The sequence below is a fragment of the Oncorhynchus clarkii genome, chromosome 13 (genome assembly GCF_045791955.1).
Source record: "Oncorhynchus clarkii lewisi isolate Uvic-CL-2024 chromosome 13, UVic_Ocla_1.0, whole genome shotgun sequence".
Lineage (NCBI taxonomy): Eukaryota > Metazoa > Chordata > Actinopteri > Salmoniformes > Salmonidae > Oncorhynchus > Oncorhynchus clarkii.
Window position 1 is genome coordinate 44,931,331 of NC_092159.1, and position 20,393 is coordinate 44,951,723.

General features: G+C 42.5%; 2 protein-coding genes across 2 annotated transcripts in view; both read left to right on the forward strand.

The window, feature by feature from the left end:
• The first annotated feature begins 4,835 nt into the window (after positions 1-4,835).
• LOC139423566 (activating transcription factor 7-interacting protein 1-like) lies at positions 4,836-14,741 on the forward strand. The gene is made up of 9 exons (XM_071175158.1): positions 4,836-5,190; positions 5,397-5,593; positions 5,824-5,952; positions 6,067-6,141; positions 6,267-6,337; positions 6,857-7,615; positions 8,141-8,260; positions 8,364-8,411; positions 14,360-14,741. Exons 1-9 carry the CDS (start codon positions 4,836-4,838, stop codon positions 14,739-14,741), a joined length of 2,136 nt encoding a protein of 711 aa, XP_071031259.1.
• The window catches only part of LOC139364858 (glutamate receptor ionotropic, NMDA 2B-like), a 110,992-nt gene continuing 98,959 nt past the window's right edge, over positions 8,361-20,393 (forward strand). Inside the window, exon 1 of the mRNA XM_071102009.1 lies at positions 8,361-8,411. The gene's annotated coding sequence lies outside the window, so the exon portion shown is untranslated. The remainder of the gene's footprint in view (positions 8,412-20,393) is intronic.

Below are 20,393 nucleotides of genomic sequence, written 5' to 3' on the forward strand. Positions count from 1 at the left end.
GCTCAGTTTGGCCAGGCAGCCAGCTCTAGGAAGAGTCTTGGTGGTTCCAAATTTCTTCCATTTAAGAATGATGGAGGCCACTGTGTTCTTTGAAGACATTTTTTGGTACCCTTCCCCAGATCTGTGCCTCGACACAATCCCGTCTTAGAGCTCTACGGACAATTCCTTCGACCTCGTCTTGATTTTTGCTCTGACACGCACTGTCAACTGTGGGACCTTATATAGACTGGTGTGGGCCTTTTCAAATCATGTCCAATCAATTGAATTTACCACAGGTGGACTCCAATCAAGTTGTAGAAACATCTCAAGGATGATCAATTGTAACAGGAAGCACCTGAGCTCAATTTTGAGTCTCATAGCAAAAGGTCTGAAAACATATTTATATAAGGCATTTCTTTTTTATCATTAAAAAAATGAGCAAACATTTCTAAAAACATGTCCGTCCGGCCCTACCCAGCTGTCTGGCCAATAGCCTACCTTATTGGGATCTCAATTGCTCTATCCCTCATTCATAGCTTGATTACTCGTTCATTCATAATGACATGATACCTAGCTAGAACATTTAATTTAATAAATTAAAACTTCTGACAGCTGCCAAAATGGCTGACTGAAAAGCTTGACATGCATAATGAGGTTGCAGAACCTAGGCTGTTGATGTACTGTAGGCTTATTTGTGTTAAACTATCGACTGAAAAGTATACATTATAGGATGAATACAAATATTCTAGCACTAATCAAACAGTAAGAAAAAGTAGTAGTAAACATGCAGAGGCAATATGAGATGGTTTTGAATCATGTTAGTTCATTTCCCCCTGGGTATAGTTAATTTCCCTCTGGGTATAGTTCATCTCCCTCTGGGTATAGTTCATCACAAGTTAGTAATGAGTGGGGAAAATATTCAGGATAATAATAAAATATAATAATATTTCCTGAAGCACAATGCGGGATGGATTGAGATGGGACTGTTTTGTATCATGAGCATATGTAACAGTATAACTTTAGACCGTCCCCTCGCCCATACCCGGGCGCGAACCACACACATCAACAACAGTCATCCACGAAGCATCGTTACCCAAAAGCCGCGGCCCTTGCAGAGCAAGGTGAAACACTACTTCAAGGTCTCAGAGCAAGTGACGTCACCGATTGAAACACTATTTAGCACGCACCACCGCTAACTAAGCTAGCGTTTCACATCCGTTACACATAGAGTATGAGAGTTGCTAAAATATGTAGACGACTCCTTTTCATGAAGAATGGTGCAATAGAAAGTGCCTTGAAACACCTTTGTTTCCATTTCTGCAGTTTCCCCAAAAATGGTAGCCCCGCCTTCATCTGTCTGGATTTCCCTCCCCCATCACACTTCCTGCTTTGTTTGAGAGGGAGCGAATTGACGGACTGAATAGGCTAGCTGTGGAGTTTAGAACATACGAATGTGGGCAGGGAAGTTTAGCACATACTAAGAATGTGCTGGTTTTGAGTGGTTGTGATTCACTCCCAATCAGTGACAACAGACAGGATAAGGAGACAGGTCAAGTTAGGTTGTTAAATGACTGTGCAAGTTAGCATTTGCTGATTCAATTTAGCACTTAGCAAGTTCTGGTCACTACAGGATCCTGTTTTGAAACTGGATGTAAAGGGTGAGTGACCTCACGTGTTTAACATTAAGTTACTGCATTAAGATATACTTTAAATCTTAGTCCAAACTTCACTGAATCATTTTATGTAAATGGGGAGGCCATTGAAGGCATCTACATAACTTACTGATGTAGCAATTGTAGGTCCGTTAACGCAGCATTTTGACGGAATTAAATTTACATAACTTACTTAGTCCTTCTACTGCTTGAGTGCCTTGCCACAGTCCGTGCCCTGTCCCATGAGACCAATCTACTCCAGCACAGCTACCACTGTCCGTCAAAATGTGTCCAAGCCATCAGATCCTGCACATCTTGACTTCAAGGGCAATGTTCCTACTGCCATTCTTCTTATGTGCAATTAGAGATCTTATTTTGTCAGTGCAAAACAAATTGTGTGAAATATACCACTTCATAATTGAAATATCACAATATTCAACTTAATTGTTTGAGGCACAGGAGTGTGTCATGATTTCTGGGCTGGAACAAAAGCCTGTGTACTCCATGGCCCTCTTAAGTAATGTCAGGATGGATGACTTAGCCAGCTAACTGAGAAAGATTGACTTGAAATGTAAATGGTACCGACTCAATATTCTCAATAATCCATCATTTACTTTAGCTTTTTTAATAAACCAGAAAACAAACCACTATATCTGAAAGTTTGTTAGTTACCTGGCTAATATTGATTCTGCTTTGTGACAAACACTGTAAGACTAGTTTGGCCACACCTTCCTTCACTTAGCCAACACCTGGTGCGACAAATCAACAGTAATCAATTAGTATGAAATTAAATTCAGGTGTGCAGTTTGATAGTCTCAATCTTGTACTTAGTCTAGCCCTTGATACTTAATCTGAGTGTCCACAGGTGCATTGAATTGCTTCCTTTCACAGGTGCATTGAATTGCCTCCTTTCACAAGGTAAGTTAACTGGGCTAAATAGAATTTCATCCAACTGCAAAGGGAATCCTCCATGAATGTGATCATAGGGGGATTACCCCATACCCTTGGGTTTGCCCATACTGTCGGGGGGGGGTCACATGGAGCGAATCTCTGAATCCCAGAACTAATCATAATAATAATTGTGTCAAATGCTCAGTTAGGTTCTGGGGGGGGAATTTCTGAAAAAAATATTAGAGACAGTAAAGTCTCCAGCCTCCTAAACGGAAACTTTACATGGAGCAAATGCAGTTTAAGGAATGACATTCCATGAGGGCAACATTACATTTTCAAATCATCTTTGAAAAAGTGTACTAATGTCATTACAGGTTCTTCCAACTCAATGGGGTTTATTTTATTGCTTTAAAAAACAATCTTACTGGCTCTAAGAGCTGTCCTAAATTTGTCAAGATGACATGGCTAAGATGGCATGGCACTATGCAAGGTTATTTGATTGATTTTGTTTTCATTCCTATTTTGATGAGGCAGTGGTATATGCAGAACTTACCACTTAGTTGGCTATAGCCTGGAAACTTGATGTTTTATTTAATGGAAATCTACGTTGGGCATAAATTAGTGTTTGGATCAGGAAAGTTTCCTCTCACGACCTCTACAAGCCAGAATGTTGAATAAAATTGTAGTTTAACTTTACTGGTTGTCCATGTGGTTGGTCTGTTTGCAGGTAGGAATGAGAGACAATATCTACAGGAAAGTATAGTTTAATCTACTTTTCAAAGTGCTGGCAGAATGTTCAGATTTGTCACCTGAAGCATGCACAGAACCATGTAAGCATGAGCCTGGCAAGTATGCATGCATACATGTATTTTCATTTTGTGTGCGTGCTTCAATGAAATTCAACGTCAGGTTTCCAGGCTGTTGGCTATTGTAAGGGTAGGGTTCTTGTATCCTTCCTTCTCTCGCCTGCAGGCTTGGAGAAACTAGCAGCCTCTGTGAATGCAGCAAGGTGACATGAAAGGTCAAAAGCGGCAAGGGAGGAGCACCCTTCTCAAATAGAACAGTAATCTGGGCTTCATGCTGACAACAGCACTCATGCTGAATGCTGCTAGGTGACATGAAAGGTCAAAAGCGGTGTGGGAGGAGCACCCTTCTCAAATGGAACAGTAGTCTGGGCTGCATGCTCATGCTGTCAACATAGCAGCAGGGTGCATCGTTCAGAAACATCTTTTGCATGAAACGTCATCATTTTCAAACTAGCTTTCATTGAGAAGGCAGATAGTGTTTATATATATATATATATATATATATATATATGCGCATGTGAATACAGAATCCTACTCATTACTTCACTTGCTTAACCCAATTATTATTTTTTTGAGCCACCGTTGGGCAGAGCAGGGCACCTGGCTCACGCCCAGGAGGCAGCCCCGTTCCAAAACAAATGCAATCGCTTTTCACCCGGTGCAAACACCTCCCACCAGGCCCTGAAACCCGTCACTGAATCAATCACCTGCTTGAGTTGCCTGGCAGGCTTTGCACTCTACCAATCAGAGTTGACAGGATGTAAAGAGGAGGAGGAGCAGCTTCATGATTGTGGGTGTGTCCTATCTTGGACTTCAACAATAGTGTGTACGGGAAAGTCTAAATTTAATACACTTCATTAATGAAGAGATGAATGAAAATGTTTGTTTATAATTTGCATGAATCAAAGGCAAATGCAAATAAGTAGAGTAAAACAAAAACAGAATTGTACATGATTAACATTCTTTTGCTCGTTCTTCTCCACCACCATTCAGGTCAAGCATGGATGTTGCTGTCGCAGAGGAACCCCAGAGGAAAATTTTCAGAGCAAAAAAGACTATGAAAGTCAGCGATCGACAGCAACTGGAATCCCTTCACACCACTCTCTCCTCTCCATGTTCTTTCCCATCCCCACCTCAGCCAGTAATGGTAAATGGGAAGCACTGTGAAGATGTGTCTATGGAAGTAGATAAAGAAATAAATGGAACTACACATACCACCACTCATGCCCCTTCCTCCCTGACGGCCACATCCCTAACCACTGAGACCTCTGAAGAACCAACAGCCTCTGAATTACTGGTGTCTTCATCACAGAACATACACACTGATGTAAAAGATGTTCAGGAAGAAGGAGAGGGGGACAAGGAGTCTACATTACCCAGCCTTGAGGTAGAAGACAAAATTAATGGACTGGGAAATGTGGATATAAATTCGAAAGAGGATGTTATTGTTTCCTCTCCTGTGAGTTCAGAGAAATCAGTAGCAGTAAGAGAGCGTGAGGTTGATGGTATGGAAGTAGACCTGGTACCAGGTACCACTCCGGACACAGTGCCCATATTGAACCCTGCCGCCTCCCTCCTCCTGTCCTCCGACACGGCTGTAGAGTCTGTCTCTTCCCCTTCGCTCTCCCCGTCATACACGGCAGAGTCAGACCAGGAGGTCAGGCCAGGGTTCCTGGTGCTTAGTGAAGATGATGATGTCCAGGATGAGAGTGATGAAGAGGAGAAAGAGGAGAATCAGAGGGAAAGTGAAGGAAAGGTAGAAAAAGTTGAGGTTAACCTGGAGAAGCCAGAACAATTTGAAAGTGGTGCTCCAGTTGACTGTCTGTCCCCTTCATCACCAAAGCCCCTTCAGATTGATGAAGGTAATTCTATAGTCTTTTCCAATCCCAACTGAAGCACCAAAGTGATTATGTCAAGTTTAGTTCATATGTTAGCTAGGTTGCAGGAATTGGTCATATTTCTGACTTCAACTGGCCTGTTGGCTAGCGGAGATAATTTTTTTCAAGATGTTAGCTTCGATAATAGCGGTGTTTTGATATTATAACGTTTTGTGTTCTCTCTAAACAAGAAGAGGAGGGTGCTGCTCTACAGAAGAAACGATCCTTGTCTGGAGACTCGGAGGATGGCGGTCAAAAGCAGGGAGAAAGAGACTTGGAAGTGGTGGAGAGGCATAACAAGAGGCCCAGAGTAGACTGTGAAGAGCTGGAGGCTCATGTGGAGCTGAAGATCAGTGGGAGCGCAGAAAGGCAACACAAGCTAAAGAAGGTTGGTCCTCAATTGAGATGTTTTATTTAAAGAAACCATGTCTCAGTTCCCAAGTTGTAGTCATGTATCCTGAGTTGCATGGCATATTTTTGACTATTTTATTTATTGGCGCTACCTTCTCTTGTTATTTATTTAAAAAATCTCAGTTGGACTGGTTTTAAGGTTAAACAAATCAAATAACCTTCCATCTTTTTTCCTCACTTGTCCATTAAAATCCCTGTCCTCTGTAGGTGGTGCAGCAGCTTGTTGAGGAGCAGTTGTGTGTTCTGCAGCTCACACTATTTGACAAGAGTCTTCAGGGGCTCAGAGACAGACTGGACAAAATAGAAAAACACCCGAGTGCACTCAAGAGCCTGCAGGTCAGTTGTCAGAAGATGAGAAATAAAACACAAACAGGGTAATCTAGGGATAAAGACATTGTAATGTATTGCCCATTAGACAAGCAAATCCATGTTCCACGTGTGTCCTTTCAGGCAAAGATTGGCCGACTTTCTAAGAAAGTTGGAACTGCCATCCAGGCCAGGGAGAATGCCAAGACACCTCCAGAGGTGAGTGAAAACGGAGGCAATTGATCTTTCAACGATGACTGTGATTTCAGAGGGAACTTGCTTTTTTGAAAGATTGATGGTACCATTGGAACTCTATACAAAGTGCTCTTCCCTATATTCATCAGGTACCGTTGCCACCTACCTCTACTTCTGCCACAGCAACCACCCAAGCAGGATCAGGAATTCTCGGCCTGAGGTAAGTCAATGATTTGAAGTGTAGCAGCGTGTCCTAATTAATCAGAGGAAAAAAACATTTCACCAGAGGGTAACCCAAAGAAATAGGTGCATTGACAACGAAGATTCAATTTGTCATTGAGTTATTTGGGATAAAAGCAATTGATTGGATGCACAGTGACGTCATACTGTATCTCTCAGCATCCACTTATGTTTGTGTTCACCATCATTCTCCACTGAGCAGCCTTTTGATCAGCTTCCTGAATCCTTTGCCTGTAATCATTTCCTCTCCTCCTTGTAAACAGAACAATGGGGAACAACATACCGGATCCAAAGCGTAATGATCAGAGCAGTCAAACCCCTACTCCTGTACGTACTGATCAGGGCTGTCAAACCCCTAGTCCTGTACCCACAGGTGAGCAGGAGGGAGTTTTCTCTTCATCTTAATCTGTGTGTTTTCTTTAACTAACTAATAATATCATTGTATACAGTCTCTTCCTTTAACATTTTTTTTCTTCTCAATTTCTTTCTCCTCCACAAGCCCCCTTGCTACCTTCCCCCTCTTCCACAGCCGGATCTCAACCCACATCCCAAACCTTGATGCTGAGCACCTGTGTTACCCCAGCACCCGGCCCGTCCGCCTTCCCTCTCCAGTCATTCCTCATACAGCTGCCTGGTGGAGGGACAGCCATCCTTACCAACCCAACCAACTCTCAGCTAATCCCAGTGTGCGCACTTCCCGCCATGACGAGTTCCACCGTGACACCCACCACTGCCTTCCTCCTGCAGAGGACTACTCCCTACACCCCTGCTGCTCCCAAGCCCCCCTCTGCTTCTGCCCTCTTATCTCATTTCGCTGCCACACCCACAACCACGACTACACCCACGGACTCACCAGCTGCCACAACGTCCCACATAACCACACCCATAACCATGCCCAGGACCACAACAACACCCAGGGCCACGACCACAACAACACCCAGGGCCACAACCATAACCACACCCAGGGCCACAACCATAACCACACCCAGGGCCACAACCATAACCACACCCAGGGCCACAACCATAACCACACCCAGGGCCACAACCATAACTACACCCAGGGCCACAACCATAACCACACCCAGGGCCACAACCATAACCACACCCAGGGCCACAACCATAACCACACCCAGGGCCACAACCATAACCACACCCAGGGCCACAACCATAACCACACTCTGTGCCACACCCAATATCTCCCACCCTGGAGCCACTGGGACAGTCGGCAGGCCCAGCTCCAGTGTGTCTGTCTCCGTCTGTGAGTCCATTCGGCTTGTGTCTGTGGCGAACTCCACTTCATCCTTACCAATATTCTCAATGCCAGCCACCACAGGCATTCAACCCTCTGTGCGACCAGCTGCCTCTGTGCATCCAGCTGCCCCAGCACAACTAGCTGCCCCTGTACCACAGGTGCCTGCGAAAACAGGTTAGCTTACACCTCAGAGGTTTGGCTTGTTATCTTGGAAGAGTAAATGTAAGTAGTTTGTTTTGCCCAGATTCTCAGTGTCATTCTGAGAAGCTGTGTTTTCCTACACTCTCCTATGTAGGTAGTGAATCTACAAATACTCCTTCAGACTCCACGCAGGCATCTCACCCTGCCAAATCAGAAGCATTCATAGACCTGACAGAGGAGGAGGAGGAGGATGATGATGATGTTCTAGGTAAGATTGATATTCCTTTCCCTCCCTCTTCCTTTTGATGAGCAGTATTTTATGATATTATAGAGGCCAGAAGTGCAGTGAGTTGGACATCTCCTGAAGTTGTCCCCATGTGTTGTGTGCAGTTACTGGAGTACTGAAGGCTCCGATGGCTTTGAAGGCCTCACCCTTGCCTTCAACAGCGGGTCAGCGAACAACAGCCACACAGCAAACAGCCACCTCCACTTCAGTCGGCACACAGGCCGGTAGGTGGTGTCTTGTGCCATCACTGTCTCTGGTTATGTTGACAGAATACCCAGATTGTTTTTCTCTTTATTTATTGTTTCAGTGAGGTCATCTCTTGGTCAGACTTCAGCTGTTGGATCTCCGCATGCTGTTTATCATCGCCCCCTGCAGGTGAGACTACCAAATATTTGAAAGCCGAGCAACCGTCTTTCAATACATGGGCTGCGTTTTAAACTTAGAAAAGACACACCCTCCTCCACTTACCCTTGCCTTATGCAATTGGGGGAATCCCCGCGGCCATCTTTGTTGTCGGTCCAAATGATTAGCCAAGCAAGAGAAGTTGGCAACGGAAGCCCCTCAGCCCTCGTTTTTGATCGCGTTTGCAAGTGTACAATTTAAGAGGTTGACCGATTAATTGGAATGGCTGATTTTAATTAGGGACAATTTCAAGTTTTCGTAACAATCGATAATCAGCATTTTTAGACCAATTATGGCCGATAACATTGCACTCCACGAGGAGACTGCGTGGCAGGCTGACTACCTGTTATGCGAGTGCAGCAAGGAGCCAAGGTATGGTGCTAGCTAGCATTAAACTTCTCTTATAAAAATCAATCTTAACATAATCACTAGTTAACTACACATGGTTGATGATATTACTAGGTTAACTAGTTTGTCCTGCGTTGCATATAATCGATGCGGTGCCTGTTAATTTATCATTGAATCACAGCCTACTTCGCCAAACGGGTGATTTAACAAGCGCATTTGTGAAAAAAGCACTGTCATTGCACCAATGTGTACCTAACCATAAACATCAACACCTTTCTTAAAATCAATACACAAGTATATATTTTTAAACCTGCATATTTAGTTAATATTGCCTGCTAACATGAATTTATTTTATCTAGGGAAATTGTGTAACTTCTCTTGCGTTCTGTGCAACAGAGTCCGGGTATATGCAGCAGTTTGGGCCGCCTGGCTCATTGCGAACTGTGTGAAGACCATTTCTTCCTAACAAAGACCGTAATTCATTTGCCAGAATTGAACATAATTATGACATAACATTGAAGGTTGTGCAATGTAACAGAAATATTTGGACTTAGGGATGCCACCTGTTAGATAAAATATGGAACGGTTCCGTGTTTATCTAAAATAATAAACGTTTTGTTTTCGAAATGATAATTTCCGGATTTGACCATATTAATGACCTAAGGCTCGTATTTCTGTGTATTATAATTAAGTCTATGATTTGATAGAGCAGTCTGACTGAGTGGTGGTAGGCAGCAGCAGGCTCGTAAGCATTCATTCAAACGGCACTTTCCTGCATTTGCCAGCAGCTCTTCGCTGTGCTTCAAGCATTACGCTGTGTATGACTTCAAGCCTATCAACTCCCGAAATTAGGCTGGCAATACTAAAGTACCTATTAGAACATCCAATAGTCAAAGGTATATGAAATACAAACGGTATAGAGAGAAATAGTCCTATAATAACTACAGCCTAAAACTTCTTACCCAGGAATATTGAAGACTCATGTTAAAGGGAACCACCAGCTTTCATATGTTCTCATGTTCTGAGCAAGGAACTTAAATGTTAGCTTTTTTACATGGCACATATTGCACTTTTACTTTCTTCTCCAACACTTTGTTTTTGCATTATTTAAACCAAATTGAATATGTTTCATTATTTATTTGAGACTAAATTGATTTTATTGATGTGTTAAGTTATGTATGTATGTATGTATGTATATATATATATATGTATGTATGTATGTATGTATGTATGTATGTATGTATGTATGTATGTATGTATGTATGTATGTATATATATATATATATATGTATATATATATATATATATATATATATATATATATATATATATATATATATATATATATATATATATATATATATATATATATATATATATATATATATATATATATATATGTGTATATATATATATATATATATATATGTATATATATATATGTGTGGGGCAAAAAAGTATTTAGTCAGCCACCAATTGTGCAAGTTCTCCTACTTAAAAAGATGAGGCCGGTAATTTTCATCATAGGTACACTTCAACTATGACAGACAAAATGAGAAAAAAAAATCCAGAAAATCACATTGTTAGATTTTGAAAGAATTTTTTGCAAATTATGGTGGAAAATAAGTATTTGGTCACCTACAAACAAGCAAGATTTCTGGCTCTCACAGACCTGTAACTTCTTCTTTAAGAGGCTCCTCTGTCCTCCACTCGTTACCTGTATTAATGGCACCTGTTTGAACTTGTTATCAGTATAAAAGACACCTGTCCACAACCTCAAACAGTCACACTCCAAACTCCACTATGGCCAAGACCAAAGAGCTGTCAAAGGACACCAGAAACAAAATTGTAGACCTGCACCAGGCTGGGAAGACTGAATCTGCAATAGGTAAGCAGCTTGGTTTGAAGAAATCAACTGTGGGGAGCAATTATTAGGAAATGGAAGACATACAAGACCACTGATAATCTCCCTCGATCTGGGGCTCCACGCAAGATCTCACCCCGTGGGGTCAAAATGATCACAAGAACGGTGAGCAAAAATCCCAGAACCACACGGGGGGACCCAGTGAATGACCTGCAGAGAGCTGGGTAACAAAGTAACAAAGCCTACCATCAGTAACACACTACGCCGCCAGGGACTCAAATCCTGCAGGGCCAGACGTGTCCCCCTGCTTAAGCCAGTACATGTCCAGGCCCGTCTGAAGTTTGCTAGAGAGCATTTGGATGATTCAGAAGAAGATTGGGAGGATGTCATATGGTCAGATGAAACCAAAATATAACTTTTTGGTAAAAACTCAACTCGTCGTGTTTGGAGGACAAAGAACGCTGAGTTGCATCCAAAGAGCACCATACCTACTGTGAAGCATGGGAGTGGAAACATCATGCTTTGGGGCTGTTTTTCTGCAAAGGGACCAGGACGACTGATCCGTGTAAAGAAAAGAATGAATGGGGCCATGTATCGTGAGATTTTGAGGGAAAACCTCCTTCCATCAGCAAGGGCATTGAAGATGAAACGTGGCTGGGTCTTTCAGCATGAAAATGATCCCAAACACACTGCCCGGGCCACGAAGTAGTGGCTTCGTAAGAAGCATTTCAAGGTCCTGGAGTGGCCTAGCCAGTCTCCAGATCTCAACCCCATAGAAAATCTTTGGAGGGAATTGAAAGTCTGTGTTGCCCAGCAACAGCCCCAAAACATCACTGCTCTAGAGGAGATCTGCATTGAGGAATGGGCCAAAATACCAGCAACAGTGTGTGAAGACTTACAGAAAACATTTGACCTCTGTCATTGCCAACAAAGGGTATATAACAAGTATTGAGAAACTTTTGTTATTGACCAAATACTTATTTTCCACCATAATTTGCAAATAAATTCATAAAAAATCCTACAATGTGATTTTCTGGATTTTTTCCCCCCTCATGTCTGTCATAGTTGAAGTGTACCTATGATGAAAATTACAGGCCTCTCATCTTTTTAAGTGGGAGAACTTGCACAATTGGAGGCTGACTAAATACTTTTTTGCCCCACTGTGTGTGTGTGTGTGTGTGTGTGTGTGTGTGTGTGTGTGTGTGTGTGTGTGTGTGTGTGTGTAATCACACACACATACAATTTTTTTTTTATATACTGCACAAAAAAATAAAGGGATCACTTAAACAACACAATGTAACTCCAAGTCAATCACACTTATGTGGAATCAAACCGTCCACTTAGGAAGCAACACTGATTGACAATAAATTTCACATGCTGTTGTGCAAATGGAATATACAACAGGTGGAAATTATAGGCAATTAGCAAGACACCCCCAATAAAGGAGTGGTTCTGCAGGTGGGGACCACAGACCACTTCTCAGTTCCTATGCTTCCTGGCTGATGTTTTGGTCACTTTTGAATGCTGGTGGTGCTTTCACTCTAGTGGTAGCATAAGACAGAGTCTACAACCCACACAAGTGGCTCAGGTAGTGCAGCTCATACAGGATGGAACATCAATGCGAGCTGTGGCAAGAAGGTTTGCTGTGTCTGTCAGCGTAGTGTCCAGAGCATGGAGGCGCTACCAGGAGACAGGAAAGTACATCAGGAGACGTGGAGGAGGCCGTAGGAGGGCAACAACCCAGCAGCAGGACCGCTACCTCCGCCTTTGTGCAAGGAGGAGCACAGCCAGAGCCCTGCAAAATGACCTCCAGCAGGCCACAAATGTGCATGTGTCTGCTCAAACGGTCAGAAACAGACTCCATGAGGGTGGTATGAGGGCCCGACGTCCACAGGTGGGGGTTGTGCTTACAGCCCAACACCGTGCAGGACGTTTGGCATTTGCCAGAGAACAGCAAGATTGGCAAATTCGCCACTGGTGCCCTGTGCTCTTCACAGATGAAAGCAGGTTCACACTGAGCACATGTGACAGATGTGACAGTCTGGAGACGCCGTGGAGAACGTTCTGCTGCCTGCAACATCCTCCAGCATGACCGGTTTGGCGGTGGGTCAGTCATGGTGTGGGGTGGAATTTCTTTGGGGGGCCGCACAGCCCTCCATGTGCTCGCCAGAGGTAGCCTGACTGCCATTAGGTACCGAGATGAGATCCTCAGACCCCTTGTGAGACCATATGCTGGTGCGGTTGGTCCTGGGTTCCTCCTAATACAAGACAATGCTAGACCTCATGTGGCTGGAGTGTGTCAGCAGTTCCTGCAAGAAGATGGCATTGATGCTATGGACTGTCCCGCCCGTTCCCCAGACCTGAATCCAATTGAGCACATCTGGGACATCATGTCTCGCTCCATCCACCAACATTGCACCACAGACTGTCCAGGAGTTGGCGGATGCTTTAGTCCAGGTCTGGGAGGAGATCCCTCAGGAGACCATCCGCCACCGCATCAGGAGCATGCCCAGGCGTTGTAGGGAGGTCATACAGGCATGTGTAGGCCACACACCCTACTGAGCCTCATTTTGACTTGTTTTAAGGACATTACATCAAAGTTGGATCAGCCTGTAGTGTGGTTTTCCACTTTAATTTTGAGTGTGACTCCAAATCCAGACCTCCATGGGTTGATACATTTGATTTCCATTGATAATTTTTGTGTGATTTTGTTGTCAGCACATTCAACTATGTGAAGAAAAAGTATTTAATAAGAATATTTCATTCATTCAGATCTAGGATGTGTTATTTTAGTGTTTCCTTTATTTTTTTGAGCAGTGTATAAATCGGTATCTGCTTCTTTTTTTTTATCCTCCAATAATCGGTATCGGCGTTGATTAATCATAGTCGGTCGACCTCTCGTACAATTATGTTCACTCCGGGGCCTGAAACGCCCCATAATTCAATTCACGTTGATTGTACATCCACTAAGAAAAGTCAGCCTAACCTTAAACTACATTAATATGGAGTAGTCAACGAATGTAAATAAGTTAGAAATGTTGCTACTAATGCACATGACGGCTCAAACACTTATCATAAATGTAATAATGTTTTTGTTTGGTTAGCTTTTGGAAACAATAGTTTGCGCACAACTTTCCCTGACAACACACATCGAAAATTACAATGTATTAGTATCTGATATAGTAGGATGGCTAACATTCGATGTCTGCGGGGATGTTGTCTTCTAGCCAAGATTATGAAATGCAATCATAATTGACTGTAGCGCATATAAGGCACACACAACAGCTATCAGTGGTTCCATGATGACTGAAAACAACCATGAAATGAACGAGTGACACATTTCCGGGCAAGAGCGGTCCATTTAAAATAAATGCAAGTGTCAACTCGTCAGATGTCATGATACGTCATCAGAAGTGTCCATTTAATTTGAGGGCTGAGGGGAGAGGGTGTGTCTTTTAAGTGTTTGGAATGCAGCCATGGAATACTGCATGTTCCAGAATGTTTTCCAATTGGAAGAAAATGTACATATTGGCCCATAATCAACCAAAGAGAGTCAACATAGAATATGGATGTGAAAGTTGATCAAATTCATCTTTCAGGGCTCCCCATCTGAAAGTATTGCCTCCGCAACAACCACTTCTTCATCTTCCATACCATGCCCCCAGCCCTCTCCCCTTCCCCCCTTGCCTGTCCCACCTCAAACTATCAGCCTGCCCCTCGAAGCGGCCAGCACGAGCCCTCCACAGCAGCCTCTGCTCAAAATAACCCGGGTTCCGAGCCAGAATGACGGCATCGTGCTCTCCTGGTCTGTGATTGAGGTGGACAGGAGCTGTGCTGCCGTGGACAGCTACCACCTATACGCCTACCACCAGGACCACTCTGGCCCCAGCACACACCCCCTACTCTGGAAGAAGATCGGGGAGGTGAAGGCCTTGGCTTTGCCCATGGCCTGTACACTCACACAGTTTGTCTCTGGCTCCAAGTACTACTTTGCAGTCCGTGCCAGGGACGTGTTTGGCCGCTTTGGACCTTTCTGTGAGCCTCAGTGCACTGACGTCTTAACGTCCCCTTCACCGAAAACTCCAATTTAACCAAATGTTAAGATTTAAGTTAATTTGTTGTGTCAAGTCAAAACGAGGAGGAATATTGATTCTGTAGATTTTTTTTATTTTTCTTCTGGTAACCAAGGTAGCCAAAGTGAAAAGTTCAGTAAAGCTTCTGGCAAATCTAATTGCTCTATTTTCAAATGAATGCTGTGTTGGTATTTTTTTATCAGAATTTTGCACTCAAATCATATTTGAGCCCAGGTGTTTACAAGAGTGACTTATCATTGGAATGTTACTGGGAAATGTTGTTGCCCATCCTGGTGAAATGGGTTGGCCCCATGTGACCACTGTCTGCCTGCCGTGTGTCTGCCTGCCGTGTGTCTGCCTGCCGTGTGTCTGCCTACCACTGTCTGCCTGCCGTGTGTCTGCCTACCACTGTCTGCCTGCCGTGTGTCTGCCTACCACTGTCTGCCTGCCGTGTGTCTGCCTACCACTGTCTGCCTGCCGTGTGTCTGCCTACCACTGTCTGCCTGCCGTGTGTCTGCCTGCCGTGTGTCTGCCTACCACTGTCTGCCTGCCGTGTGTCTGCCTACCACATGGGAGCAGCATTGTACCAAAATGGTATCTTCAACACAGGACGAGAGGATTTGAAAATCAAACCTGAAATGGCCTGGTCCTGTTTCTGAAAGATTATGGATAAAGTATTCTTCTCCTAGTTTCCTGAAGGTATTTGAAAACTAACTTTTTATTGCAATTGTCAGTCTAACTGAAAGAACATACTATGAAGGCCAGAATGACCATGTTATTATATGGTAATACACAGTAGTTTTGCGTCTCATGAGACATGAACCTGCCAAAGCCTATGTGACCTCTCTTTTCCTCCTGCTCAATTCCTGCCACTGGGGGACATGTTCTACAGTTAAATGATACATGATCTAGGGCCTCCTGTGTATGTGTGCACATCCTGTGACATTTTTTTTCTATGGATGGAATTTAATGTTTTTTTGACCTTTTTGTAATTTGGCTTGAACAGAACTAGTCATGTTTTCATATTGTCAAACAAATAACTTCAAAAAGTAGGCTACCTGCGTGTGTTTGTCTAGTCCAAAATTATTCCAGCATCCTAACATTTGATGAGTAGATGAATGGGAAGAGACATCCGTTACGAATCACCAAAAATTGTAGTGACATTCTGTGATTTTCATTAGGTCTACACTCTTGTAGCCTGAATTAATTGATGCGTCTTTGACAAAAGGACCTTTTTTGTAGAACGAAAAGTTGGGACGCCTGAAAAGGGGCTGAGAGATGGGACTGTCCCGGGATGACCGGCGGGGGTGTTCGTTTTATTTTAATATTTACCTCTGTCGTAGTACAAATTGCATTTTAAAGAAATAATATAATTGTTCAATTAGTATTATTTAGAGACCCCGCATTTAGGGGGACTCCTTTCTCAATTCAGGGGTGCCCCCTGGACCCAATGTAATTCACACACTGTCTGCTGATCGCCTTAATGGCTGGTTACAAACATGTAAATAAATGCATTGGACTTGACAACAGATTGACCGAAAGGTTAAGTACCAAGAAATACTCAGACTTGTAATTGTTCATTAAAATGTTTATAAACTATACTGGTATATTGATACTTGACTCTAGGGGGAGCTAGTCCCTTATCAGTTTTATTCACACTAACACTGGTTCCTAGACATTTATTGGAAAGGCACCCCCTCCTCTCTCAATGCATACTAATTCTGCGAGAGGACCCTCCTCCCTCCCCTCCCAGATTTCTCAGGGATAGGCGGGAGGGGACAGAGCATTTTCAGTTCAGTAAGGCAGGCAATGCTTGTCTTATAGCCCCATGTCTTTTTCAGTAAGCAATATTGATGAGCCACTGCAACATGTCTAACCTGTGTGAGTGGTATGTACTAGACCAGAGCTAGAGGAAAATAACATGTTTTCATCTGGATGGGGAGGCTTGTTTTGTTGAAAGAAGAAAGAAGATGAGCTGGGAGGGGGAATAACTGGCAACTGCCATTCCCCCCTTCCACATAGAGACAAGAAAAAACGGAGGCTACTGGAGTATTTGTTTTTTTCTTTCGTTCTTTGTTCTTCTTCTTCCTCATCGCCTTGCTGGGAGGTGCTTTATCTTTTCATTTGCTTGCTCTCTCCGTCCTCTGCCTCCTCATCTATTTCTCCATTTACCTGGTCTACAATTTATTTTATTTATGAACGAGAAAAGGAAGGAAAGATTTTTTATTTTTTAAATTCCTTATCCATTCTCCCTTCCCTTACCATTCCTATGACTCCCAATCTTTCCCCCGTTACCCACGCTCCTCCTCCCCCCATTTCTCCACTCACTGTCCACCCCATAACTTTGACTAGTTTTTGAATCCATCAGTGTTACAATTATCCAGATTTTTCCACCAGAAAAGACTGGTTGATGACACTATTTTACCTTTTTCATGTTTTTACCTTTCCTATTTTGTACCTATTTTCTTCTCCCACAATCCTTTGCATCTCTATTTTGGGGATTCTTATTTATATTTATAGGTAGGTCTCTTAGTGTTTAGTGTCCGTCTCAATCTGTTTGTGTGTGCATTTTTGTGTGTGTTACGCATCCACATAACACACACACACACACACACACACACGTTAATCCACAGTATGGCTTGGTAGAGGAATGGTTCTTTCATCAAATCATTCAGCTGGTACTTGTTTTCATGACATGCCATCCTATGCTCTTTTTCTCCATCCCGATCATCACCTTTTTGCTTTTGACCCCCATCAAAACCACAGTGATACATCCTACAACGCCTTCCTCTCTTCTCAGAGGAGCACATTTTCTCTCACTGTATTGCACAACAGTCTCTTCTCCCATTAAATGTGTAACTGCCTCCGTTTCCTTATATTGAATCATTTTACTCACACACAGGAGGAGACTAATGCAAGGTCCCAAGGCGAACTCGAAAAAAAGGAATAAACCAATATATTATACTCTTCCCATCTCATCCTGTACCTCTTATGAGACTGTCAAACATAATCTGTAGCTCGGCACTTAATACTCACTCATTTCTCATTCTACTGGTCTGTCACCTGTGTATGCATCTCTCTCTACCCTCCACCCCCTCGCCTCTCACTCCCTCTGACACACACACAAGCACTCAAACATAATGGACTAAAACCCTTGCTGCAATTCTTTACCTTTCAGAGGATCTTTTTTTAATGCTTTTCTCATCTGTCGCTGTCATTTTAAGCGGCGTTCATCTCTATCCCATCGTTGTTTTCCACCTACACCCCCACACTTAATTATCCAGTCCTTTCTTTATTTGTTGCTCCATCTTTTTCATTTGCCATCAGAAAATGATTCACATCCCAGAGGGTCATTTAGTATTTCTGATATAATTTGAGAGTTATGTTTACTTAAATGGGGAATCATTTTTGTAAGTTATTACTGGGACTACTGTGATATATTTTAAGGGGCAGGTAATTTAGTGTAGTTATTTTTGGAACAATGTTTAGCAATAGGAGAAGAAAACTGTTGAAGGCAGGGTGGTGAAAAGGTTGTAGGGAATTGGGTTTATTGCGACCTAACAAAAATCAGACTTTTTGGTGTGAGAGAGGGAATGCGAGCGGGAAAGAGAGAGTGAGAGAGGGAAAGAGAGAGTGTAATAAACACAGCAATAGACATATACATAGATAAGTAGAGCAAACCACAATTCATTCTCTCTCCACCTCTTTATATTTCCTTTTGTTCTTGATGGAGAATGTTATGATTCTCCTCTACATTATATGAAGATATTGGGGAAGGAGAAATGTTTAAAATATTCTTCACAATGATAAATGCATTCTGGATGTAGCTGTTTTCCTGAGGAATTACTCTTGTCTCGGATTGGACTCCAAATGAAAGCCTCTAATTAACTCTTAATTGAAATTCAGGACTTTTTGGTGGTTTTTCCAAATGGACTTAAGCTGATTTTAATACTTTTTTTTCTACTCATGAATTTTAATGGGATTTTACTATCAAGGATTAAGGACTCAGCATCTTTTATCGTCTAGTGATATATTTGTGATTGTTACAATTTCTCCTATCTACAAACACAATTACATTTAGAATCACTCAGTATTAAGGGTTAATTAGGTGAGTACAGTGTCTCTCTTACACACAAACTCTCTCTATGGCTCTTCATTTTCTTGTCATTGATTCAATGGTATGTGTGCACACATTTTGTCGTTCAATGTGGGTGTTAACATACATATTCCTAGTCTTTCATACATAGCATTGCACCACAGTGTGTCGGTGTGTGTGATAGAGGTGGATATTGAACGAGTTGAATGTTTGATTATCGAAGATCAGTCATTTCCCATAAATTCTACCATATCTATATATGTTTTCCTTGGGCCTTTAATACCTTGTTTGAGGTCGTATAGATGTTAGTCTGTCCATAAAATCAAAAACTCTGATCTCATCACAGTCTTTCTATGCATTTAGGCTACGTAATCTGTTTCTGGGTCGTTCCACCAATAGTGCCCTTTGAGTCCCTTTGATACCTTCAATTGTGCACCTATATTGCATTTTAAAAGCCTGTTGTATTAAATGAAGTTCCCTTTAATATAGACCAGATGGACAATTCTATATCTGTTCAATTCAATACTTTCCCCCACATTTTTCACCGTCATTGTAAAACCGTAGTTAATTTGTTGCTTTGACAGTCATTTCTGAAGATGATTATTTCTCATGATTAATGTTTCCAATTTCCCTCATTTTAAAGTCAACCTGTTACGTGAACCCAAAAGGCGCTTTATTGGTGGAATGACCCATCTCCATACCTCATAAACAAGCTCATATTGCTTTGCCTGTATCTGTACTCTTTAAACCTTTCCACCCACTCTCCAATGCAGTTCTAGACAGTTCGGTTAATGTACAGTGTGTGTGTGTCACTGTAAGAGAGTAGAAGGAGCGTGAGTGAGTCCATTGCCCTTTCCGCCTACCTCTCCCTGCAGCTTATCTGGTGAATACATCATTTTTTCAAAGGAAAACGTGTCGCAACGTACAGTATTATGCACTTTGTTGTCTGTTTCCGCTTTGAGTTGAGAGCCTCAGCTCCGTGTGTCTGCTGCAACACACCCGCCTGTCTATCCATCATATGTCCTGTGTGTTTGACCCCTTTTCTCTAATTCACTTTCCTATCATTTGGCTGACAGGGTTGGGATTTATACTGTGTGCTGAGAATTGGTCAAGGTTACAGCTCCATACGCGTCAAATCCACCCGGGACTTGGTCTTGCAATGCTTGTCATTATCCATGGTGCGCTCTATTTTGACCCTACATGTGACTAAGAGTCTACCTGCAGATTGGCCCTTAAGCCCATGTAGTCTGTCATACCTGTCAGTAACATTGCAATGAGGCTAGATGGTTGGCCAATGTGTAACTATGGGCTCAACCACAAGATTCGAGTGGGTCTCCTAAAAGGAAAAAACAACAACAACAATGGGTAGAAAGTTGAATTATCATTAAACTGAGAATTGAATACAATGGTTTTTTACTAGTGTTACAGTATACAGTGGGGAGAACAAATATTTGTTACACTGCCAATTTTGCAGGTTTTCCTACTTACAAAGCATGTAGAGGTGTGTAATTTTTTATCATAGGTACACTTCAACTGTGAGAGACGGAATCTAAAACAAAAATCCAGAAAATCAC

Bases quoted from the DNA above. Each gene is read 5' to 3' on its own strand.
- LOC139423566 (XM_071175158.1), top strand. From the start codon at position 4,836: ATGGAAGTAGACCTGGTACCAGGTACCACTCCGGACACAGTGCCCATA. The intron at 5,953-6,066 runs GTCAGTTGTCAG...GTGTCCTTTCAG, and splicing joins GTGCACTCAAGAGCCTGCAG to GCAAAGATTGGCCGACTTTC. The intron at 7,616-8,140 runs GTGAGTCCATTC...TGTTGTGTGCAG, and splicing joins CAGTGTGTCTGTCTCCGTCT to TTACTGGAGTACTGAAGGCT.